We start from the raw sequence: 26,748 nt of genomic DNA, 5'->3' as shown, positions 1-26,748 counted from the left end.
CATCTTTCTATTTATAAGAAAGATTTGGCAGTTTCTTTTTTTCCTCCTAGAATAGCAATTATGAATCCCAGAGCAGCTATTCTCTTCCCTCCTTGGGGAATTTACTAAATCACAATACATTTTGGAGGAGAAATACAAGGTAATCAATCTTTAGGGTTTCTATGTGACTTTAAATTTGGGAGCTAAAATGGGTCTCTGAAGAGAACTACTCCTTAAAGCATATATGATTCCTAACTTGTGTCACGAAGCACTGCATTTTTAAAAAAATCAGTACATTTTGCATTAATTGAATGATGCATGATGGCATTTACCTCCAATGCAATTCGAAGCAAAAAAGCAGATTATCAATGTTTCAACTATTACATAGGGGTGGGGTGGAGTGGGGAAGAGAGGAAGAAAGGGGAAAAAAGAGGAAGAGTGCTTTTTATTCCTCTAGACTGTAAGCTGGTTATGGGCAGGGAACATGTCTAACAATTCTGTTGTATCGTAGTCCCCCAATCACTTAGTACAGTGCTCTGAGCATAGCAAGAGCTCAGTAGATACCACTGATGAAGATGGTGACACCAAAGATCTGCAAAGACCAATCCCAGTATTGTCACTTTTCCAAATGAGGCACCTGAATAAACTGGTCAATAAAGATGCCACTGGAATGAGTTGGAGTCTAAAACAGATGTCAAATTTCATAAAAACAAACTAACTCACAATTCTCTTTCCTCTCTAGGATTTATCAACCTTGTTGCCACCTCAGACTTGTCACCTTGGTTGAATTTTTCCCCCATGTATTTCCCTATTTCTACCCATAATTTTCTCCAACAAAGATGCCTGTGGTTGGACTGCCTCTTTTCAGTGCACTGGTTGTTTAAGTTCTCAGGTGCAAAGTGATGGGGTGAGGCTGGTGGAGAATCACGCGGTAGCTAATGAAATATGAACCAAATGAATATCAAGCATTGTACTCTCCCAAGTGCTTAGTACAGTGCTCTGTCCATAGTAAGCACTCAATAAATTCATTCATTCAATAGTATTTATTGAGTGCTTACAATGTGCAGAGCACTGTACTAAGCCCTTGGAATGTATAATCTGGCAACAGATAGAGACAATCCCTGCCATGGATTGATTGATCAAAGTCTATCAGAGCTAGAGAATCAATCAATCAATGGTACCAACTCAGAGACCCAAGCTTCAAAACCCCTCCCCAACTGGGCAGTTTTGCTCAATTTTTAATCCATCGGAGGTATTACTGAGCATTTACTATGTGCAGACCACTGATCTAAGTACTTCATTCAGTCGCATTTATTGAGCACTTACTGTGTGCAGAGCACTGTACTAAGCGCTTGGGAGAGTACAATATAACAATAAGCGGACACATTCCCTGCCCACAGTGAGTTTACAGCCTAGAGGGAGAGCACTTGGGAGAGTATAGCAGAATTAGCAGATACGTTCCCTGCCCGTAACGAGCTTACAGTCCAGAGGGACTAGAGTCAAGTGCTGAACAGAGAGAAAGCCACCCTACAGGAGCATGCTTTTATATTTTACAGCTAGAGGGAAGGATGATGTTTCAAGGATCAGAGTTTAGCCAGATTCTTCTTTCCCTCCTTGGGAGCTATCACTCTAACAATAGTTGAATGTGACAGGAAATAACCTGTGGGGCACCTCCTCCGTGTAGGACCATTTATCCATCCGCTTTTATCTGCTAGAATGAGTCTCGGGAATGACCCCTATCTGGCTCCCCCTCTAGGCCCCGAGCCTACTGTGGGCAGTGAATATGTCTCCCAATTCTGTTACAGTTTACTCTCCCAAGCACTTAGTATAGTGCTCTGCACACAGTAAGCATGCAATAAATAGCATCCATTGATTTACCACTGAGTTTGGGGAGCAGCAACTAGAGGAGGTTTTTCATGGCATGGCGGGACCACAGAAAAAAGGCCAGGATAATAATAATTATAACTATAATACATAATCATAATATTATTATGGCATTTGTTAAGTGCTTACCATTTGTCAAGCACTGTTCTAAGCGCAGAGGTAGATACAAAGTCATCAGGTAGTTCCATGTGGGGCTCATAGTCTTAATCCCCATTTTCCAGATGAGGTAACTGAGGCACAGTGAAGTTAAGCGGTTTGCCCAAGGTCACACAGCAGACAAGTGGCAGAGCCGGAATTAGAACCCACGTCCTCTGACTCCCAAACCCATGCTCCTTTCACTTAGTCATGCTGCTTCTCCAGGACGTCTGGGTGTGGCTTCCCAGAGACTGGGTGCATGTGAATAATTACTGAATTATTATTTATAAGGTCATTATTAGGTACTGCTCACCCCACATTTTAGGAAACAAAATCAACTTCCTGCCAAAATTAACAATCACCGACTCAGAGACCAAAGATTCAAAATACTGCAAACTGGGCGGTTTTGCTCAAATTGTAATCAATCAGCGGTGTTACTGAGCGGTTACTGTGCCCAGACACTGTACTAAGCATTTGGGAGAGCACAATACCACAGAGTTAATCGTTAGACACATTCCCCTGCCACGAGGAGCTTACAGTCTAGAGGGGAGAGATGGACAATGATATAAATCACAAAGAGTTTTAAGGAAAACTCTTGCAATAAAATATGTTTTGACAGCATGTCATCCATTTTCCTGCTCATTAAAAATGAACGTGTCATGCAACTGAAGCTGAAAATGGAAGAGTAAGAGAACAAGGCGTTCTGGACTGGCTTTTATCATCCACCTTTCTATTGGCCAGCCAAAAACAAAGCGTAAGATTTCCAGCTTTTATTTCTCTCCCAAAAGCTGTAAATTCTAAAGCTTCTGGCTTCCTGTCTGAGAAAGTCAGAGCAGCAGGAGTTATGTCCAACTTTCCATTACTTTCTTCAGCTGCCTTCTTAAATGGCCTAGAGGGCCTTGGGCTGGTTGGGTCGTTCATTTTATACCCACTATAATGGAAGATGCAGCACTGGTTCTAACTGCTGGGAGGTTAGCGGTAGAAGTACAGCCCCCAGGAGGTCAGGATAGAATAAATGATGATCGAGCACTTCACTGATGATACTTAGACTGTGGGAGGGACTGTATCCAACCTGATTATCGTGCATATACCCCCGAGCTTAATACAGTGCCCAGTACATAGTAAATGCTTAATGAATGTCATAATTATTACTGTTACAAGGGATTTTTTTTAGGTAGGCAGTCACCCGCCTACTAAGATAAAAAAAAAGTCCTAAACACCGCTTGGTTCCCACAAAATGAACAGTAAAGCTAACCCAAGGAAAATAGCTCTTGGGCTACAGAAGTAACCTGGCTCAATTTGTAGTAGTAGAAATAGTATTTATTAAGCACTTACTGTGTGCGGGGGACTGTACTAAGTACTGGGAAAATTATAATAATAATAATAATTGCGGTAGTTGTTAAGCGCTTCCTATGTGTCAGGCACTATACTAAGCGCTGGGGTGGATACAAGCAATTTAGGTTGGACACAGTCCCTGTCCCACGTGGGGCTCACAGTCTCAATCTCCATTTTATAGTTGAGGTAACTGAGGCACAGAGAAGTAAAGTGACTTGCCCAAGGTCACCCAGAAGACAAGTGATGGAGCCGGGAATAGCACCCATGACCTGACTCCCAGTCCCGAGCTCTATCCACTACGCCATGCTGCTTCTCACTACGCCATGTGGCTTCTCTACGCAGGTGAGAGATCCAAACTTTGTAAAAATAAGGGGTACTGGGCCCTCGAAAGAATAAACAGGCACAGCTGCAAATGAAGGCAGGCCTCTCAAATAGCAGTTATTACTGCAAACCCAGGGACGGTCTTTATGAGTAATCTGGGGTGGAAGGAACTATTGGTCATATATCGTTCTTTTCTGCCAATTACCATTTTTCAATGACCAGATCTAGCTGCAGTAGGAACACTTCTCAAATGCAACACTTTGCAGTCACCAGCCAGCATTTCCCCTTTTCAATACTTATAGATCAATTAAATTCATTGAGTCCCTATTGTGCAAAGAGACACTGTTCTAAGTTGGGAGAATATCATAGAACGAGTAGAGCTGATTCCTTCTCTCTAGGACCTAAGGATCAAGCAGGGGAGATGGACACTAAGAAAATGACAGATAAGAGGGTGTGCTACATGATATTTAATTGCTTAGGTGGTGCAAAAGTGCTGACATGGAAATTATGGGATATCAAGTGAGGAGGTTAGAAATTAATCTAGAAGAGATGTGACTTCAGAAAGGTTAGTGTAACCATATTCTATGACTTGGCATAAATGTTGATTTATCATTCCTATAAATGGTTATATTGTACAATGGTGCATTTATTTCACTGAAAAGCCAAGAGAAGCAGCAGGGCCTAGTGGAAAGAGCATAGGCCAGGGAGTCAGGTTCTTATCCTGACTCTGTCAATTGCTTGCTGTGTGATCTTGGTCAATTCATAACCTCTCTGTGCCTCAGTTTCCTCAATTATAAAATAGGGGTTAAATACCCATTCTTCCTCCTACTTAGGACTGTGAGCCCCATGTGGGACAGGGACTACGTCCAACCCGATTAATCTCTACCTACCTTAGGGCTTAGAATGGTGCTTGACACAGAGTAAGTGCTCAACAAATTTAATAATAATGACAATAATGTCATAATAATATTTTCAAACTGAAGAGGCACTTCCCAATCCCAGCTTCAACCCGCCTGGGTTGGCAAGTCCACCCAAAAGAAAAACCAAGAATCGGAGTGATTCTTACTTCTTGCAGGAGAAGTAAGCACAGGGCCCTGACCTCATCAGGCAGGGGACTAGGGTTCTGGCCTTCGCAACTGTTTCCAGTTACCATTTACCTATTTTAGTTGGATTCTGAAAAGGTCACAGCAGTCATTTTCGTATTTTAAAAAAAATTAATGCAATTAAAAAAAATTATGTGTGTTTGAAGAGCTCTTCTGGGAGAGTCACTGAGCTGCCTACTGCACCTCTCAGGAGGAAATCCTTCTGGGATTTGCTGTGAGCACATCAACTTTATTCCTCAAGTTCAGCTTTTAGCTTTTAAAGAAATGCAGCTTGTACTGCTGGAAGATTAAAAATTAAACCATTATAGCATGCTCCAAGCACCCATCCTGACCTTTCAGAACATCTTAACATCTTATACCTGGGCATATAGTGATGGCATTTAAGTGTTTACTATGTGCCAAGCTCCGTACTAAAGCACTGGAGTAGATAGTGCTTAAGAGAAGCAGCAAGGTATAGTGGATAGGGCACGGGCCTGGGAGTCAGAAGGTCACGGGTTCTAATCCCAGCTCCACCACTTGTCTGCTGTGTGAACTTGGGCAAGTCACTTTACTTCTCTGTGCCTCAGTTACCTAATCTGTAAAATGGGGATTGAAACGGAGAGCCCCAAGTGGGACAGGGACCATGTCCAACCCGATTGGCTTGTAGGACAGGGCCTGGCACATGGCATGGTATTAACAAATACCATAATAATTATTATTACATACAAGATAAACAGGTTGGACACAGTCCCTGTCCCACCTGGGGCTCACAATGGAAGGGGCATTTCACTCCAGGTGCAGAGACTAGAGTACTGAATTTCTATTTTCTGTTTTGCCCAACTGGATTCTCAACCGCTGTATGTCCATAGGCTGGGGGCTTCAACCTGCAGGGAGCTCAGCAGCTTGGGGGGCATCTACTTCAGGGTCTGCCAGTAGGCAGTACTGGAGAGTAGCAAGTTTTCTTTACCCCTCAAGCTCCCTTCTGTAATGGATCTAAACCTGTCTGCTTGATATTGAGCCTGTGGCACTAGGAGAAAGTTTCAGAGGCGATTTCATGTGAAATTTATGGACTAAAAGAAAAATAAGTCATCTTTGTGTTACATTTCTGGCAAGAATGTTCTTTTCTGTGAACTTAAGATAAGCACTTTTCAAGATTTTTTTAATTTATAGGAAAGATTTTCTCATTCAATTAAGAAAAAAAATCAGGAGAGCAGACAGTAGCTGCTCTCTGGAAATTAGCAACTTTTCATCTCAATTTAACAGACACTCGGAAAATGCAACTCACAGGTCCTACTACCCTAACTTTGTATTTACCAAGTATCTTTGTGTGCAACATTTAAAAGCTTACATTTTAATGTCAAATGGTGCCAGCCAGATGAGCTAAATAAATTTTTCCACCGTAGATTTTATGGTATTTTATTTTGTTGACCCTTGGAAGCTGCCCAAGGATTAAGACAGATCAGCTACTATGATAGAGGGGGAATATAATTTACATCGCTTTATGGTTTGGAAGCTGACTCTGAATTAATAAACTTTGGTGTGATCTAAATGTAAAATGCTCTGGCACCTGTGACAGATGGAGGCAGTCAGACTCTAGGTAAAAACCTCTCTACATTCAAAAGATGTTTTCCATTTTAACTGCTTAGCTTCGGTTACTCAAAAATCTCTCTGGAGATGTTAGCTAGCCCAGGGCTAATAATTATGGCATTTGTTAAGCGCTTCCTATGTGCCAACCACTGTACTAAGGGCATTGGTAGACACAAGCTAATCAGGTCAGTCGCAGTCCTTGTTCCACATGGGGCTCACAGTCTAAGTAAGAAGGAGAACAGGTATTGAATCCTTATTTTACAGTTGATGAGGTAACTGAGGCACAGAGAAGTGACCTGACCAGGGTCACCCACAAGGCAAGTGGCTGAGCTGGAATTAGAACTCAGGTCCTCTGACTTCCAGGCCTATGCTCTTTCCATTAGACCATGTTGCTTCTCAAAGAGTTGAGCTCCCAGGTCTCAGGTGCCTTACCAATAAATACTTTTAGGAATGGGTTTCTTTTAAAATTTCCTTCTCCAAAGAAGCATCCAGAGAGTGATAAGCAGGAAACTTAAAATTTTCTTAGTTTATCTTAGAGGAGCCCTAATAAGTCGCTGAGTGTATCCCACTGCAGGATCATATCTAAACCACCCTAAAGAAATGAATAATTTGTTTTAATTAAAGCCCTTCGAGGGAAAAGAAGGCTGCAACTTCCCTTGCTGACCCACTTTGGAATTTAAAATTCTCACTCACAGGAAGTCCTTTTATGTTAATTAACAGATACAACAGAAAACTACATTATGAAATCAAGTGAGTCTTTCAGACCAACAACCAAAACAAGCTACGGACCACGCTTTGATCTTTAGGGTGGAAGGAGGGTACAACCTTGTGGAAATATGACTGAAATCCTTGGCTTCTTGAGTAGTTAACATTATATTAAGTGGCGAGATGGAATCCTAAAGAGTGAGGGCTGAGCAAAAAAAAAAAAGAATAGCAGTAATAGTGTTTACTGTGTGCACAGCACCATACTAAGTGCTAGGAAAGAATACACCAGTGGGAATTAGTAATAATAATTACTCTCTCCCTGTTCAAAGCCTTATTGAAGGCACATCTCCTTCAAGAGGCCTTCCCAGACTAGCCCCCACATTTCCTCATCTCCCACTCCTTTCTGCATCGCCTTCATTTGCTCCCTTTGCTCTCCCTCCTGCCCTCCAGCCCCTCAGCACTTATGTATATATCTGTCATTTTACTTATCTGTATTGATGTCTGTCTCTCCCCTCTATAGACTGTGAGCTTGCTGTGAGCAGGGAATGTCACTGTTTATTGTTGTATTGTACTTTCCCAAGTGCACGGTACAGTACTCTCAACACAGTAAGCCCTTAATAAATACAGTTGAATGAATGCATAATAATAACCGTGGTATTTGTTAAGCCCCTTTTTGTGCCAAGTACTTCACTAAGAGCTGGGGTAAATACAAAATAATCAGGTCCCCCATGGAACTCACAGTCTAAATAGGAGGGAGAACAGGTATACAAAATAATCAGGTCACATATGGAGCTCACAGTCTAAACAGGAGGGAGAACAGTATTCAATCTCTATTTTGCAGAAGAGGGAAACTGAGGCACAGAGTTGTGAAGTGAGTTGCCCAAGGCTGCACAGCAGACAAGAGGCAGAGTGGTGTTCTGACTCCCGAGGCCTGTGTTCTTTCCACTTGGTCATGCTGCTTCTCATTGCTCATGATATACTGCAGTTCTCTAGGCAAGGCACATAAGGAGGATGAAGGAATCATAAGCGGCAGCAGGTGACCACGGGGAATCCTAGGGGGAGGGGACCCAGGGCTTACTGTGGGGTGGTGTGAGGAGGAAGCAGCGTGGTCTAATGTAAAGAGCCTGGCACTGGGAGCCAGAGGACCTGGGTCCTAAACCCAGCCCTGCCACTTGTCTGCTGCTTGACCTGGGGCAAGTCACTTCATTTCTTTGTACCTCAGTTCCCTTATCTGCAAAATGGGGATTCAAAATCTGTTCTCCCTCTTATTTCGACTGTGAGATCTTTGACGGACTTGATTCTTTTGTACCTACCCCAGAGCTTAGTATAGTACTGGGCACATAGGAAGCACTTAACAAATACTGTTTGATTTGATTATGATTATTATTATGTGAACTGAAATGGCAGTAGCCATTAACAGGGGTGGTAGCAGAACGACGCTAGTAAGGACAATAATTAGACTTGGGTTGGCTCACTTTAAGAAGAAGCATGCACTCTGAGTGAGGCAAATCGCAAATAGCAACTGCAAAATATGATAGCTCTCTGAATCAGTCAACTATGAGTGTACCCAGTGAAGGACAGGAAAGCTGATCATGAACAAGGCTTCACAAGCATATGCCATTATCATTGTTGACATCTTGGAATACGGAGGACTGAAAAATATTCCAGGAAGCATCGATGACTGGCTATCAGCATTACCTTTATCCAGAGAAGCTCCAGCCATATGGTAAAAGCTCAATGCAGTGTCCACATCATTTATGTTCTTCAGAAAAGTAAAAAAGTTTTCCACCTCTTCAAAGGTCAGCCCCTGAAAGAAACAAAGGAGAAAGCTTCTTTACTTAAAAAAAAAAGAGCACAGGAACAACCAAGAAGCTCTTCTGGCTATAAAAGTGAAGAAGTATACCTATGCCTGGTACAGGTATTGAGTGCATATTGAAATAAACAAAAAGCTACACTGGTTCTAAGAGCCAAAGGCAAGCCAATTAACAGCTTCATATCAGCATTTAATCCCATATGTACATATTTGGTGACAGTCAAATATCTTAATTGAAAATATTTTTTTCCCCTCTGCTCTCCAAATGATCAGTGGTAAAAGCGACTCTTATTTAGAAGAACTTCATTTTCATAATCCCATCAAAACCCCTCCAGAGATAAGGTGGGCCTAAAGTAAAGAATTCAAATAAAAATGCACTGAGGAACTGTTTTTGTAGTAGATAAAGCTCACTTAGGCATTCAGAAAAGCTGCTTGGTATTTCAAGCTCAAAGAACCACTGTACCTCACAGCTGAGTAATATGAACATTAACTCCTTTCCAATGAAGTTCACATGAGGAAATCTCATCAGGTTCTGGTCAAATTCTTGAGATACCCTTAATTCTACTTTTGGTGGAAGACAAAGTAGGAGATGATGAATATACAAGCAGAAATAACTTGATGGTGCCAGGGGGAATAGGAGTTGTCTTTAATCTCTCCATTTTCCATCAATAAAAAGAGGTAAACTGATTGATTGGCACCAGGTCTCTGTCTGACAAGTCTAGAATGAAAGCCCGAGAGTCCTGTTGAAAAGCCCTTTTGAGACGTGGGAAGAAGGAGGCCCTCAGGTCCTAGTAAATGGACTGGCTAATTTTTGCTTTCATCTTCAGTTATCTTTTTATCCCCCCAGATACTTGGTGTGACTGTATACACACATCTATCCATCCTTTGGGTAGAAAATAAAACCACAGACAGTGAGTTCATCCACCAGTGTGGGTGCCGATTCACCCTTCGACACTGGTGATTATGGGTCTTACATGATGCCGGTGGAATTTCTGAAGTAGCTGGATATTTCATCCATGGTATGTACCAGGTCCCAGAGCCACATAGTAGGTAGGACACCACCACAGCCTTTCAATTTGGTTATAAAGCTTGACACTCTGATGCAATGGGGTGTTTTGAGATTAGATAACATAAGTATTTGAGAAGAGATAAAGAAATCCTAAAAAAAATTCTGATTTAGAACTTGGAGCACTTAGCTTTACTTTTTTTAAAAAATGGTACCTGCTACGCACTTCCTCTGCTTAATCTACTATATTTAACTTATACTATACTTATACTATACTTAAATTACTACACCAAAAGTACACAAGTGCATATGTGTGTGTATATATGTGCATATACACACATATAAAAGTGCATGCATATTTATGCATGTACTGTAGCAAAAGCACTGTACTAAGTGTTAGGGTATACAAAAAATAACCAGGTTGGACACAATCCCTGCCCCTCGTGGGACTCCCAGTCTAAGGAGGCGAGAGTAGGATTTATTCCCCATTTATAGATGAGGTAACTGAGGCACAGAGACATTAAATGATTTGCCCAAGGCCACAAAACAGACAACTGGCAGAGTTGGGATTGGAACCTAAATCCTCTGGCTCCCAGGCCTGTGCTCTTTCCACTAGGCCACGCTGCTTCCCCCAACTACCCAATTTCCCTAAATTGTGGAATGCTGGAGATCATTTCCAAAATGTTCTAAATTGGTTTATTGCTTAGGGGGTTTAGGTTGGGAGGGGTAAATGCAGAAAGAACAATTTGAACACAAGAAATCTTGTGGAAATTACATCTCTGCTGAACTGTTGAATCCAGAGATGAAATAAGTCACAATTTGTAGTATTTTACCTTTCTTACGGTATAATACATGGATTCCACTTGGGCCTCCTTAAAGAAATGCTGACAATTTATAAAACCCTGCTCTTTCGCAATTTAGCTGAATCAGAGCTGGGGTCTGTCAGAATGAAGATAGAGCATGACTGCAAAAGGAGAGCACTCAACTGTGAAATGAAGACTTAACTAAAAAATTTACTTTCTATAAATGTGTAAACTTACTGCTCTCCGCAGAGAGAAAGATACTGGGGTAACTGCAGAGAGGCTGATTAAACCGATAAGGGACCAACTCCTCTCTGGAACCAATGGTTGTCCACCGATCCTCTGGCAGGGTGACAAACATTTCCGCAACTACTCAAAACCAAGTCACCAAGATACAGTGTGTATTTGGTCAGATGCACTCCCAGGGACTCCCTCCCTCTCTAGACTGTAAGCTCACAGTGGGCAGGGACTGTGTCTGTTATATTTTACACTCCCCAATGCTTAGGACAGTGCTCTGCACACAGTAAGCACTCAATAAATATGACTGACTGTCAATCAATGCACCATATTTATTATTATTATTAATAATAATAACAATAATGGTATTTGTTAAGCACTTACTATGTGCTGAGCACTAAGTGCTGGGGCAGATACAGGGTAATCAGATTGTCCCACGTGGGGCTCACATTTTTTAATCCCCATTTTTACAGATGAAGTAACTGAGGCACAGAGAAGTTAAGCGACTTGCCTGAGGTCACACAGCAGATAAGTGGCGGAGCCAGGATTGGAACCCACAACCTTTGACTCCTATGCCTGTGCTCTTTCCACTAAGCCATGAGTGCTTACTGTGTGCAAAGCACTGCACTAAGTGCTTGGGAGAGTATACTACGATGGAGTTGGTAGACATGCTCCCTGCCCACAATGAGCCTGCAGTTTAGGGACAAAAAAAGGGTTAGATCCTCAAGACCAAGGAAAGAAAATGTTGCAGGGAAATTTCTCTGACAAATCTGTAGCAAGACTGGAGGAAATGATTCTTATTTTTAAAAATAAAGCTTTTCTGCCATATAATGAAACTCTAATATTTTAATAACTTCAAAGAAAGCCAGCAAACATAAGGTAATTATCTGGTGTTGGCTAGAGTAGAATCTTGGAAACTTTGTGGAGAGGGTGAGAAGAAAGAAAACAGAAGAATCATTTCTCAAGTGAATTGTGAGGTAAGATATTCAATGTGGGCAGGCAGTGCATGAGCAAATAGACGGGATGCAATGACTCTTCTGCTTTGACTTTTAATTAGTCACTGTGCTGTTTAATCCATTAATTAGTTGTTGAACTGCCATCTGCCAGGAATCAACCAAGCTGCCCAAAGTCACATCTGTGGCCCAATGAAAAGATAACTTGCCACCTCCACCCAGATGTTCCCCTTCTCTGCCCACCTTCATATTTCTTAGAAGCATTGCTGTCAATAAAATGGCCATCCTAACCTTGAGCTTCCTTCCAACAGTTGGGGAAATTATACCATTTCTTGAAACGGGTGCTTTCCAACTGTCCAGACTCTGAATTTTCCCTCCAAAGTCCTTGTAGAAGCCAGGAGTAGCTGTGAGTCTTCTTGTCAGGAACAATGATCATAAAACAAATGAAAAGGGTAGCTGACCTATTTTTCTCTGCTTCAAGCCCTGTGAGTCCCTCTGCCTACATGAATCAGTGATATTTATGATTGCCTACTGTGTACAGAGCACCATACTAACTGCTTGACAGAATACAATTGCATTAGTGGTCACAATTCCGCTCCAGCAGGAGCTTACAAAGCTCCTTCAAAGCCTAATTAAAATCACATCTCCTCCAAGAGGCCTTCCCCAACTACACCTGAATTTCTCCTATTACATCGCCCTCTCTTCTACACTTGGATTTATGCCCTCTAAGCACTTGATATTCAGCCCCACAGCACTTGTGTACATATTTAAATGTCAGTCTTCCCCTTTAGTCTGTAAAGCCCTTCTGAGCAGGGAACATGTCTACCAACTGTGTTGTACTATACTCTCCCAAGCACTTAGTACAGTGCTCTGCACGCTGTAAGTGTTCAACAAATACCACTGTTCAATTGATAGTGCTTTCACTCCGATTTTAGTTGAATGATTAACTGGAACCAAAATCAGAAGCGGAACTGTTGTCCACTCACCGTAGTCAATCGATCCATCATATTTATCGAGCACTTATTGAGGGCAGATAATAATAATGTTGGTATTTGTTAAGCGCTTACTATGTGCCGAGCACTGTTCTAAGCGCTGGGGTAGACATAGGGGAATCAGGTTGTCCCACGTGGGGCTCACAGTCTTAATCCCCATTTTACAGATGAGGGAACTGAGGCACAGAGAAGTGAAGTGACTTGCCCACAGTCACACAGCCGACAAGTGGCAGAGCCGGGATTTGAACTCATGAGCCCTGACTCCAAAGACCATGCTCTTTCCACTGAGCCACGCTGCTTCTCAGATGAAGGAGCCAGGTGTGGAAAAGTGAAAGTGAGGAGGCGTAGATTCTATGTGCGGCCCCCACCGAGTCTCTCCGGTGACTGGTCTCAAATATCCTTGATCCCACGAGGAAGGCAGCACTGGGAGCGTCCTGGCTCAGGGGACGAATCTGTCATGGGCTTATAGAGAACAAAGGGGTGCGTTTGAAGTGCACTAGACCCCCCCTTTCCCTATATCAATATCCGGCTTCAGCAGCATGGCTCAGTGGATAGAGCACGGGCCTGGGAGTCAGAAGGACCTGGGTTCTAAAAATCCCAGCTCCGCCACTTGACTTCTGTGTGACCTTGAGCAAGTCACTTCTCTGGACCTCAGTTACCTCATTTGTAAAATGGGGATTAAGAGTGTGAGCCCTACGTGAGCGAATACAAATCTGTAATTGTATTTATTTGTATTGATGCCTGCCTCCCCCACTCTAGATTGTGAGCTTGTTGTGGGCAGGGATTGTCACTGTTTATTGTTGTATTGTACTTTCCCAATCACTTAATGCAGTGTTCTGCGCACAATAAGCGCTTAATAAATATGATTGAATGTGAATGACAGTGACTGTGTCGACCTGATTAACTTGTATCTACTCCAGTGCTTAGAACAGTGTTTGGCACATATTAAGTGCTTAACAAGTACCGATTATTTGTGTACGTGCTCTATTATTACCAATATTTGTGTACGTGCTCTATACACTAGTATGTTGGCTGATCCCTTCTTTTGCATTCCAACCTTTCAAGCTGAGGTGGATCATACTATTGTACTGATTCCTGTTAAACTTGGTCCATTGAGATGCCACTATGACCGATACCGATGTGGGTCTGTTGGGTTCTGTGCGATCCTTTCAAGCGGAAGTCGGCAACTCCCTGCAGTGATCGGGGTGTGAGAATGTGTCCCTAATAAATCTACTTAATAAACGTTGCCTTTGCGTGCCTTGCATCATTGGAATTTTTACCAACTGTATCATGTCCATGTACACTTACTATCACTGCGAACTGCATCTTATTCACTTATAGCAGAGCATTCATTCATTCAATAGTATTTATTGAGCGCTTACTATGTGCAGAGCACTGTACTAAGCGCTTGGAACGAACAAGTCGGCAACAGATAGGGACAGTCCCTGCCGTTTGACGGGCTTACAGTCTAATCGGGGGAGACGGGCAGACGAGAACAATGGCAATAAATAGAGTCGAGGGGAAAAAAAACAGAGCACTGTACTAAGTGCTTGGGAAAGTGCGATTCAACAGATTTGGTAGACACCTCCCCTGCCCACAGCAAGTTTACAGTTTAGAGGGCAAGCTCCCTAGGTTGGTCCATTTCTGTCACAACTCCCTGAGTTTAATCTGAATAGTCCTGCTAGGGACCCTCAGGGAGATATGGTTTGACTTTGGAAGACACTTGACCTCCAGAGTCACCGTGAGCTCCTAAGAACAGTGACCTGAAACCCAGGAAGGGCCTAGACAATCCAAACTCATGGTGCCTTTAGTTGGACTGGTGCTGATCTTAGGAAGCACAGAATAAAGAAATGGCATTTTCCTCTAGACTGCAAGCTCGTTGTGGGCAGGGAATGTGTCTAACAACTCTGTACTATTGTACCCCCCCAAGTGCTTAGTGTAGTGCTCTGAGAGCAATAAGCGCTCGATAAATATGATTGATGGGGGTGGTTGTATGGAAGGCAACCTAGCCCTCCTTACAAGTGTCTTTGGGTGGTAATTTCAGAGACGGTATACTGGACTGCTTGGTTGATGCAGCCCGATAGTTTTTATTATTTTTATGCTCTCATGACAACCATTATATATATTGATCACTTACTGCGTGCAAGCACTGTACCTAGCGTTTGGGAAAGTACAATATAATAACAGACACATTCCCTGCCCACAACAAACACAGTCTAGAGTCCAAAATCACTCTTTTAGTGGGAAGAACTGGCAGTCAGAAAATTCTGCCTGGGTTTCTGAACTCAATTCCAGTATTGGCCTGCTTGAGTTTATGAGTCCATCCTGACATTTGTAAAGATGTGATTAAAGTCCTTTTAAAGTTGTTGGGGAAAAAAAGTGTTTTATATGGCCATGCAATACTACGCTTAAAAATACTGCTGACTTTTTAGTTTTTTCTTCTCTTTCTAATTTACCAAGCCTGTCGGGTTTAATACGGTGCTATTGAGCCTCACATATAAATGCTGCTAAACATTAACCAAATGAAAAGTACTTTTCCTAGTTAAACATGCAAGTTTCCCAAAATGGAATTAAAGCAATTAGAAAGCAGGTGGTAGTTCCCCCTAAATGAGCGATAGTCCTAAAGAGATGGGCTGCTGGCCTCAGGAGCAGAGGCCTTTCATTAGCTTTCATTTTACTTAATTGCTCTGCTCACAAACTATTTAATCATAATGAGAGACCAATCCATCTCAATCTTTCCACCAAATCAGACTTGAAATCCTAAGCCAGAAGTAATTTAACCCCCCCCGGCCCCAGATTCTCATCATCATATTAAAAAAAGTCCTTTCATTTTCAAGGTTTGCTTCAAGGTCTCTAGCTCCTACTAAAGTAACTTCTAATAAAGCTGAATCACTCTTTCTCCCCATTTACAAGCCTCCATCACCAATTCCTTTTCGGACCATAAATTTATAAATAATCATGCATTTAGCACATCATAATGGACAATTAATTCAAGGGCAAATTAGAACATCTCCTATTTGGTAAAAGAGTTCTTAGGAAAGGTTTTCGATAGTTTTGTTATAAGGACACCCCCTCACTTTGAAATTCTTTTTCTAACACATATAAAATAACAGCTACAAAGCGTGATTATAACATCGGTGTCGATGTTCTTCAGGGTACCGAAAATTTTACTATCAGCTTTCCTTCTGTACTTCCTCTTAATGATGTGTTTATCCTTTAGAAGCAGTGGCATTCCCTAAGGTGTGAACAGCTTCGAGGCACAGGGCAGCTGATACTTCTTGCTCACCCCACAGCAAATCCAACTTCTACCAGATCTCATCTTGGGGTGGCAAGCCCATTTCAGGGCTGAGTCCTTTATTTATTATAGCATTTGTTAAGTGGTTTTACTGCGTCAAGCACTGTTCTAATCTCTGCGGAAGGTACAAATTCATCAGGTTGGACAGAATCCCTGTCCTACACGGGACTCACAGTCTAAAGAGGAGGTAGAACAACAGGTAATGAAGCCTCATTTTGCAGATGAGGGAACTGAGGCCCAGATAACCTAAACTACTTGCCTAAGGTCACACAGTAGACAAGTAGTAGAGCTGGAATTAGAACCCAGGTCCCCCAACTCACAGCCCCGAGCTCCTTCCACTAGGCCACATTGCTTCTCTAGTTTCAGAACCAGAGATAAAAATAATATGGGCGCTTATGAGGGAGCCAGTCATTAACTAAGAATAGGGTCTTTCAGAAGAGATTTTTCCCTTTGGAGACCAACTTCCCTTGCAATTCATATTCTGCCTTGGCAATCCTCCTTTCTCAAAGGTTGAATAAATCAGAAAATCTTCTATTCGGTTTCCCTCGGCTCTGGACATTTGATTTCTGCTCCAGGGGACTACACCCAGCGTTCTCAAAGCTACTCACCTCTCCATCCTTGAAGTGCTTCTTGAGCTGCTTCTGCAGGACTGTCAGTTTCTTGGACTGCACACCACTGTACGCCAAAAGCATGCCACCAAACTGCCTCTCGGTGATCCGGCCATTCACGGGGTCTTGGCGTTCAAACTGGGGAAGAGCGATACAAGAGGAGACACAGGCAGTGAGGTGGGCAGGCTGATTTTGCTTTGTAAAAGAAAGAGAATGAGGATAGGGCTGGTATGCTCAGGGTGATAGCACTGGAAGAAGAAATGCATTCTGTGGGAGGGACCAAGGCAGGGTGTCATGTCCATCTCCGTTTCATTTTTAAAAATGGCATTTGCTAAGCCATCTCCCTCCTACCATTTCTCTCCAAACTTGTTGAGAGTTGCTTATATCTGCTGTGTCCACTTCCCCTGTCCTCCAATTCTCTCCTAGATCCTCTCCAATCTGGCTTCTGCCTCTTCAGTTCTGTCCTCTCTAAGGTAACCAGTGACCTTCTTCTCACCAAATCTGACAGCCTCTATGCTATCTTAATCCTCCTAGACCACTCGGCACGTCTTCGACACTACAGACCACCCCCTTCTCCTTAACACTTTATCCAACTCTGGCTTCACTGATACCGCCTCTCTTGGTTCTCTTCCCCTCTCTCTCCTTTGCTGGCCCCTTTACTGCCTTCCACTCTCTGAAAGTGAGGGTCCCCGCGAAGCTCAGTTCTAGGTCTCCTCCTCTTGTCCATCTACATCCATTCCCTTGGAGAAATCATTCACTGCCATTCCCCACAACACATATACATATCTTTAAAATACATATAATACATTATTTCTTTACATTAATGTCTGTCTCCCCCTCCAGACTGTAAGCTCATTATGGACAGGGAACACGTCTACTAATTCTGTTGTACTGTACTCTCCCAAGTGCTTAGTACAGTGCTCTGCATACAGTAAGTGCTCAATAAATTGCATTGATTGACTGACTGATTAATAACTTACAATGGGCCAGGCTCCATATTCAGTGCTGGAAATAGAAAAAACTAATCAGGTTTGACATAATTCATGTCCCTCATGGGCTTACAGTCTTAATCCCCATTTTGGAGATGAGGCAACTGAGGCACAGAGAAGTGAAGTGACTTGCCCAAGGTCACACAGCAGACATGTGGCAGACTCAGGATTAGAATCCAAGTCCTCTGATTGCTCTCTTTTTACTAGAACCACACTGCTTCTCTTAGCATGAGGTGGACACTCAATAAATGTCCAATGAAATCATAATATTTAAGGAATATCTTGGTAGAATTCCATTCCCTTCCCTTATGCTTTGGTCTTAGAATTGACCTACCTGGAACAAATTATGATTTCAGTATAACACTAGAAACACCAGCTCCTCAGTCTACTTTTATTAATGTAATTAATTGGATTAGCAAGTGTCTAAACCAAACTTCAGGATATTCAACTCTTATAAAAGTTCAACTACTTTACAAAAGTTTCCTTTTTCTATTAACGTTGTTTCTAAAGAGGAAAACAAGTAGATGTGGGTCTCAATTCTGTTCTCCTTCCTGAGTGCTGCGGGGAACCGCCAAGTGCATTTTAAGATGCAGTATGGAAGATGGAGCTCATCAGAGCCCCCGGCCAATCTCACTGAATGGAACAAGACTTCCAAGGATTATGAAAAAAGAGGGTAGTGAAAGAGGTTTCCTGATCTCCAGTTGCAAAGTTCACATCAATATCATCTATGCAAAGACAATATAATGGCCCCAGGCTTGTCCAGAAAGCAATTACAGTATGAAAACCTATTATGGGTCTGAGATGATGAAATTCTTCATTAGTTCATCATGAGATTCCAATGAGTATCTCAATTAGAGCAATTTTAGATTCTTTCTTCTGCTCTGACAGAAAGGGTGTGTAAAGACAGGCTCATAAATCTCTACCATTTCTAATTTCCAAAATTTGGTACAATAAGAAGCCATCTCTTTTCTTGCTGCAGTGAGTATTCATTCATTCAATAGTATTTATTGAGCGCTTACTATGTGCAGAGCACTGTACTACCTCCCGGCTGGGGTTGTGGAAGGGGGAGGGGTGGAGATAAAGGGACACACTCTCTCCCTTTAGACTGCAAACTCCTGGATGACAGCATCCATCTTATTTTGGATTAATTTTTGTACAGTGCCCAACCCATGGTCATCCACACATCAGCACTTTAGAAATTTGTCTTCCATTTGCCACCAAATTCAATGTCATACTCTGTTGTTTCTTCCTCAGAGTTATTTCACAGCTCCATCCCTTCCTCTCCACTCTTGCCAGACTCTAAGTACAAGTCCATCCACCCCCTCACACTAGTTTACTGAAATAGCTTTTTGTTCTTCTTGCTTCTGGTTTCTTCCCGTTCCAAGCTGTCCTACACATGGTGTTTCAGAAAGACGATCAGATCACATCAATCCCTTCCTCTGCACATTTCAGTGGCTCCTTAAGGCTCCTGACAATCAGGCTCAAGGTGCTTCTCGGCTTATTCTTTCCTGCTTCACTCCAGATCGCCCTTTCACTTGTTCCTGCTGTCACCATCACCATCATCAGTGGTATTTATTGAGCGCTCACTGTGTGCAGAGCACTGTAATAAATGCTTGGGAGATGTCTTTGAGCCATCCCATACACTATTCTCTCCATCTGGGACAAGCTCCTTCCTTCATTGTAATGTACTCTCCCAAGCTCTTAGCACCATGCTCTGCACACAGTAAGCGCTCAATAAATACCAGTGATTAACCCACTTCTCTCCCTCCTACCAAGCCTTAATAAAACTTCACTTCCCGGATTAAGCCTTCCCTAATTAACTTCCTACTGCTTCAGTCAAATTAACCACTCCAGTTAATAGTCATGATGCATGTATTTATGTGAAATAATTGAAGTTTCTACTTCTGTGTTTCCTTCCCTTCCCCATTAGATGGGCAGCACTTCAGAGGCAGGGCCCTCGTTTTGTTCTCTCTGCACAAGTATATGTTCTGGGCCATATACACTGCCGAGGGTGGTCTTGATCAGTTACAAAGAAATGAAATGTCACCCAGTCTCTATATTAATCAAGAGCTTGGAAGCTTTACAAACTCTCATTTGAATAAATGGTCACAAGCCTTATCTTATTTCAGCCTACAATCCTACTGCTGACTGAAGTAGAAAGAAAAGTTCATTCTTCAGAGATATCAGGAAAAGCAGAGACATGTTTTTGCCAAGGGTTTATGAGCTATGTGAAAAGTCTGCAATTCAGGGCTCTGTGGAAACATAAAACTCCCCATCAGCTGTAGTTCTAAAGCCAGGCTGGTTTCCCCAGCAGCTGGCTCAAAGCTATAATTTAGCAGTTTTGGTAAATTAACAGTTTGCAGCAGCTCTCTAAAACTTTGTTCCATGCTACTGATGCTTGTCTACTTGTTTTGTGGTCTGTCTCCCCTCTTTTAGACTGTGAGCCCGTTGTTGGGCAGGGAGTGTCTCTATCTGTTGCCAAATTGTACTTTCCAAGTGCTTAGTACAGTGCTCTGCACACAGGAAGCGCTCAATAAATACGATTGAATGAATAAATGAATGAATCAATGACTTCCCCTAGACTGTACGTTGTGGCCAGGGAACACATCTACCAACTCTGTTACATTGTCCTCTCCCAAGTGCTTAGAATAGTGTTCTGCACACAGTAAGCGCTCAATAAATATGACTGATTGATGACTCAAGTTTTCTTTATAAAGTACAACTGAAAAGGGCTCTCAAGCTGTCGACGCTACAAGCAACATGTCCTTCGGTAAAATTCATCCTTTTGAATGTTTTTCATTCTTTGTGATTTTCTGAGCAAGTCTGATCTCCCTGCAACGGTAGTTATGTTTGGTGGGCAAAAACCTTTCACTTTCAAAATCAACTGTACAGAGGCTGAGTTTCATCAGGCCAATTTCCTATGGCACCAGGGCTCTATGTTCAAATTCCATGCCTTCAGTCTGAGGAGTGACAATTTAAGAGGTTTCCACTGGACTTTAAGTGGTGTTGATGCAGAGCTGCAAGAGTGGGATTCACATCAATGAGGAGATCAAAGATACCAAAAGAAAATGAGGGATTTTTTTAAAATGGTATTTGTTAAGCACTTACTAGATGTCAGGCACCGTTCTAAGCACTGGGGAAGATCCAAGATAATCATGTTTGACACAGTCCCTGTTCCATGTCGGGCTCATAGTCAATCCCCATTTTACAGATGAGGTAACTGAGGTATAGAGAGGTTAAGTGACTTGCCCAACATCACGCAGCAGACAAGTGGTGGAGCTGGAATTAAAACCCAGTTTTTCTGACTCCTAGGCTTGTGCTCTTTCCATTAGACCACACTGCTTCTCATTTTGACTACAGTTAGATAAATGATCCCCGTATTATTGCTAAGATGAAAGCTATTTGAATAAAATCTCGAGTGATCCGGAAACAGTGTGTTCTCCCAAAACACATTTCACCACATGCTTGGGATAGAAAGCTGTTTAGGAATTAGGTAATACCTTCCAATAACATCCATCTATCTGGATAGAATGCAACATAATAGTAATAATAATAATAATTATGGTATTTTATGGTATTTGTTAAGCATTTGTGTGCCTGGCATTGTACTAAGCGCTGGGGTGGGTACCAGCAAATGGAGTTGGACACAGTCCCTGTCCCACGTCGGGCTCACAGCTTCAATCCTCATTTTACAGCAGAGATAACTGAGGCTCAGAGAAGTGAAGTGACTTGCCCAAGGTCACACAGTAGACAAGTGGCAGAGCTGGGATTAGAATCCATGACCTTCTGAGTCCCAAGCTGGTGCTGTATCAACTACACCATGCTGCTTCCCCAAGAAGAAATAGTTGTGCGCACGGGTGTAGTGTTGGTCAAAGTGACTGTAAAATAAGTTCTCCAAAACATAAAATTCATCAAGACTATAACCACTGCCTAGGAGAACAGGCTGTACCTATTATCTAGTGCTCAAGGTCTAACTCCTCCAGGAAGCCTTCTCTGATTAACTTCCCCTAGGCCGCAAGCCCACCAGCACAATCCAGGATCTATTCTCTCTCTCAAGAGATTTAGAAGCAGTAGGGTGTAGTCGATGAGCATGGGCCTGGGTGTCAGAAGGTCATGGCTTCTAATCCCAGTTTGCCACCTGTCTGCTGTGTGAACTTGGGTAAGTCACTTTGCTTCTCTGGGCTTCAGTTACATCATCTGCAAAATGGGGATTGAGACTTTGAGCCCCACATAGGACAGATATTGTTTTCAACCCGATTTCCTTGTTTCCACCCCAGCACTTAGTACAGCGCCCGGCATAACAGTAAGCGCTTAACAAATACCTCAAATTGAAATGATCAGGACCACTGATACAGCGTGTCCATTTATACTGAAAAAGGGGTGTAGGCTTGTTGACCCCAACCTGAACAGTTCCTCAGTCTCTTCTTTTTACCTAATTTAAGTATTTACTATGTGTCAAGCACTGTACTAAGCGCCGGGGGTAGATACGAGCTCACTGAGTTGGACATAGACCATGTTCCACATGGGGCTCAAAGAAGCTTGGGAACAGATCTGACTCTCAGTTGATCAGTATTTTTATTAACTGGGTCTGCCCAGTCCCAAGACATGCCAGATAAGAAGGAAGTCACGTGAAAGCTTACTATGACCATGCAATAATATTATATGGTGCTACAAACCACTAGGCTGAGGCAATTCAGCCTGCACCATATTTGACTTAAGAAAAACATTAAAAATATTACTATTCTATCTTCCTAGGTAACCTCCATAAGGCTACACTTATCCTGTAACAGAAGCAAGGTGGCCTAGTAATATTAATGATAGTATTTGTTAAGCGCTTAATATGCACCAAGCACTGTTCTAAGAAGGAGATTGGCCTTGGAGTCAGACGGCTGCAGTTCTAATCCTGGCTCTACCACCTGCCTGCTGTTTGACCTTGGGGAAGTCACTTATCTGTGCCATTTTCTCATCTGTAAAATGGGGATTCAATACCTGTTCTCTCTCCAATTTAGACTGGGACTCCCATGTGGGACAGGGCTTAGGTCCAACCTGATTAACTTGTGTCCACCCCAGCACTTAGTCCAATGCTTGGCACATAGTATGCGCTTAACAAATGCCATAATTATTACTGTACCTAACCAGTGTTCCAAGAGCCTAATATATCTTGTGTTACTATATCTTCCAGTCCACTTGTTAAAAAGTGACCTCTCTCTATGGATGCCTGGTGGGTCCAGAGCTAAAATGCTTTTGGCTATTTGGCCAGAGACTGAAGATGTGCCCAGGTGGGCTTTTTCTTATCCTTAAAAATCTCGCCTCTTGGGGCTGTGGAAGAGAGTAGGCTTCCTCGATCCAGTTTTGGCTGACAGTGCTGGATGATGGTTTAAGAAATCCTTCTGGCTACTATCCAGCTTTTAGTCACTTTTCTAAATTATGTAGCCTGAAGCTTTTACCTATGTTCCTCTTGTTATAACTCAGCCCGCACCCTTCGCTTTCTAATGCCAACCTGCTCACTGTAACTTGATCTCATCAATCTCACCATCCACCTCTCGCCCACATCCTGCCTCTGGCCTGGAATGTCCTCCCTCTTCATAACTTACAATCACTCTTCCCCTCCTCAAAGCCTTATTCAAGGCATATTTCCTCCAAGAGATATTCCCTGACTAAGCCCTCTTTTCTTCTTTTCCCACTCCCATCTGCATCATCCTGATTTACTTCCCACTCCCATCTGCATCATCCTGATTTACTCTCTTTATTTACCCCTCCCTAAGCCCCTCAGAACTTATGTACATATGCGGACTTTATTTATATTAAAGTCTGTCTCCCCCTCTCAACTGTGAGCTTATTGTGGGCAGGGAATGTGTCTACCAACTGTTACACTGTACTCCCCCGAACACTTAATATGGTGCTCTGCACACAGTAATCACTTAATAAATATGACTGATTGATGCTCTTCAGTTGCCTACGGTTTCTGTTTACTCGCATGTTTTATATTACCTGTCTCCACCCTCGATACTGGGGACAGGGGCATGCCTGGTTGGTCTTTAGCAGTGCTCCACAGTGCTGAGTGTGGGTGAGCACCCACACTCTTCTCTAGTCTCTAATCTCATTGTGGGCAGGGAACCTCTCCCAAGCACAGTAAGTGCTCAATAAATACAGATGAGATAACTGAGGCCCAGAGAAGTTGAGTAACTTGCCCAAGGTCATAGCACACATGTGGGGGAGCCAGAATTAGAACACAGGTCCTTCTGATTCCCAGGCCTAGCTTTATACACTAAGTCCTGTGGCTAAGCGCTTAGTATGAGCCAAGGACTGTACTAAGTGTTGATTGATTGATAATATTATTAGATGAAAATTTAATTCCCAGCATCAGTCAAGAGCTTCTTTCATATCTCTCCCCTTGCGCCCACAATAAGTCCTCACATGGTGGTGATAGTAGTTTCTTTTAATGGTATAATAATGTTGGTATTTGTTAAGCGCTTACTATGTGCAGAGCACTGTTCTAAGCGCTGGGGTAGACACAGAGGAATCAGATTGTCCCACGTGGGGCTCACAGTCTTAATCCCCATTTTACAGATGAGGGAACTGAGGCACAGAGAAGTTAAGTGACTTGCCCACAGTCACACAGCTGACAAGTGGCAGAGCTGGGATTCGAACTCATAAGCCCTGACTCCAAAGCCCGTGCTCTTTCCACTGCGCCACGCTGCTTCTATATGTTCAGGGCTTACTATGTGTCATGCACTGTGCTGAGCACTGGTGTGGGTACAAGATACTTGGGTTGAACATGCCCTGTGTCCTCACAGGGGGCTCACGGTCTACGTAGGAGGGAGTAGGATTTAATCCCCATTTTACAGATGAGGAAACTGAAGCCCAGAGAAGTGAAGCGGCTTGCCCATGGTCACACACAACAGCAGACTAGTGACAGAGCTGGGATTAAAACCCAGATCCTCTGACTCCCAGGCCTGTGCTTTTCCACTAGGCCACACTGCTACTTGTGTGCAGCTTATTAGGCACTTACTGTGTATAGAGAACTGTTTTAAACACTAGGAAAGAATACACAGGTGGGAATTAGACCCGATCCCTGGCCCTCATGCTCTTCACCAAAAAAGTCCAAAGGCACCCTCAGTGGTGGCCTGCAGCTCTCTCTTGTTTCAAGGTGACCGGTTCATGTGACCTTCTACCTCTGCAAGTGAACAGAGTACAACTGAGCCCCAGGGCCGTGACAACCTAGTCTGCCCCAGGCCTGGCAAGAGCAGGAAGGGGACCCGAGCTTCGCTTCCAGAGCTCAGTGGAGGCCATTTCTTGGGCACGGACACTCCATATGTACACAGCAACGTCTCACTGCTCTCGTCAAAGTTGGAAGGGGATATTGGATCTTCTCTTCCTCAACCCCTCTGCTCCTTGAAGCGCTTGGGTGAGAGCCATCCCATATGCCACGCCCCTGTGGGCGGCCGAGTACAGGGGGAGGAAGGCCATCAGTAGAGGCTCACACTCCCCACTTTACCTCTCCCCCACCTCCAACCATACTTCTTGCAAGAGGGAACTACTATTTTACTGCTACTTCAATCGATTGATCAATCAATCGACGGTATTTATCGAGCACTTCACTCTACTAAGCACTTGGGAAAGTACAATACATTGCTACCTCTGAAATGTATATTACCACTTGTAATACTCTGAATTATGGGAAGCATTGTGGCCTAGTGGAAAGATCATGGGCCTGGGAGTCAGAGGACCTGGGTTCTAATGCCAGCTCTGCTACCTGCTTGCTGGATGACCTCAATCAAGTCACTTCACTTATCAGTGATTCAGTTTCCTTATCTGGGACTCAATACTTGTTCTCCCTCCTACTTAGACTGTGAGCTCAACAGGGACAGGGCCTATGTCCATCCTAAATTGCCTTGTATTTACCCTAACATTTAGTCCAGTGCTTGGCTCATAGTAAGTGCTTAACAGCAGGGTGCCTTAGTGGATAGAGCACGGGCCTGAGAGTCAGACAGACCTAGGTTCTAATCCTGGCTCCGCTACATGTCTGCTATGTGACTTCGGGGAAATCACTTAACTTCTCTGTGCCTCAGTTACCTCATCTGTAAAAAATGGGGATAAGCATGTGAGCCCCACATGGGACAGGGACGGTGTCCAACCTGATTAACTTGTATCTACACCAGCACTAAGAACGGTTCTTGGCATATAGTGAGCACTAAACAAGTATCATACTTATTATTATTATTAGTAATAATAATAATAAATACCAGCATTATTACTTTCATTATTGCTGAATTTAGCCCACCAACTTTTTTCCTGGGTGTTGGTCCTTTCCCCTCTTAAGACTGTGAGCCAGAAACCCTGTCAACCCTTAGAACAGTGTTTCACACAAAGCAAGCATTTAATAAATATTATTGATAGAAAATGAACCTTCAGGTGGCATAGACAAGCCTCGCATCTGCAGTTAGAACAATTTAGGAGAGAAGCAAAGTTAAATAAAAATGCACAGAAGTAACACGTTTTGTATATAGAGGCAGAACACTGGAGGATGAAGAAAGGCTAAGGGAAAAAAAATCAGATCAGTAGCGAAAGGATGACAACACCCTTGAGAAGGTGGCAGGCAAAAATAAAGTGGTGTTTCATTCTCTTTTTCACTCTGATGCACCCCTCTTTCAAGACACTTTGTCATCAAAGAATTGCATCCCCTGAACAAAACACCACAGCTTCAAAATGATCATATAGATTAGCCTTTTCTAATCACTCAACTACACCACTCAGAGCAGTGAATAATCCCAAATCACTGCGCCGAATACATCTTTGTCTTTCAGTTTGACATTACTTGGCCTTCCAAATCCTAACTATGCTGTCACCGCTATTATCAGAAGTCCCAGAACAACTGCCTGCTGTACCTTTCAAAAAGAAAGATGACTGCAGCCGAAGCTCTCCACTCTAAACTCCCTGCGTGTGGTGCATGCACACTGCACAAATTAAATGTGAAATCTCTACTTTATAATTGGCAAGGGACTCCAGAAAATCCCAGCCATCTAG

General features: G+C 43.0%; 1 protein-coding gene across 6 annotated transcripts in view; it reads right to left on the bottom strand.

Moving 5' to 3' along the window:
- The window catches only part of MICU1 (mitochondrial calcium uptake 1), a 229,136-nt gene that overhangs the window by 16,564 nt on the left and 185,824 nt on the right, over positions 1-26,748 (bottom strand). For all 6 annotated transcript variants that reach the window (XM_029060404.2, XM_029060405.2, XM_029060406.2 and 3 more), the window contains 2 exons: positions 16,733-16,870; positions 8,727-8,835 (listed from right to left, as the gene is read on the bottom strand). In XM_029060404.2, coding sequence (XP_028916237.1) covers positions 8,727-8,835; positions 16,733-16,870 — 247 coding nt within the window. The remainder of the gene's footprint in view (positions 1-8,726; positions 8,836-16,732; positions 16,871-26,748) is intronic.

The sequence above is a fragment of the Ornithorhynchus anatinus genome, chromosome 3 (assembly GCF_004115215.2).
Source record: "Ornithorhynchus anatinus isolate Pmale09 chromosome 3, mOrnAna1.pri.v4, whole genome shotgun sequence".
Lineage (NCBI taxonomy): Eukaryota > Metazoa > Chordata > Mammalia > Monotremata > Ornithorhynchidae > Ornithorhynchus > Ornithorhynchus anatinus.
This window is presented reverse-complemented; position numbering and strand designations above follow the sequence as displayed.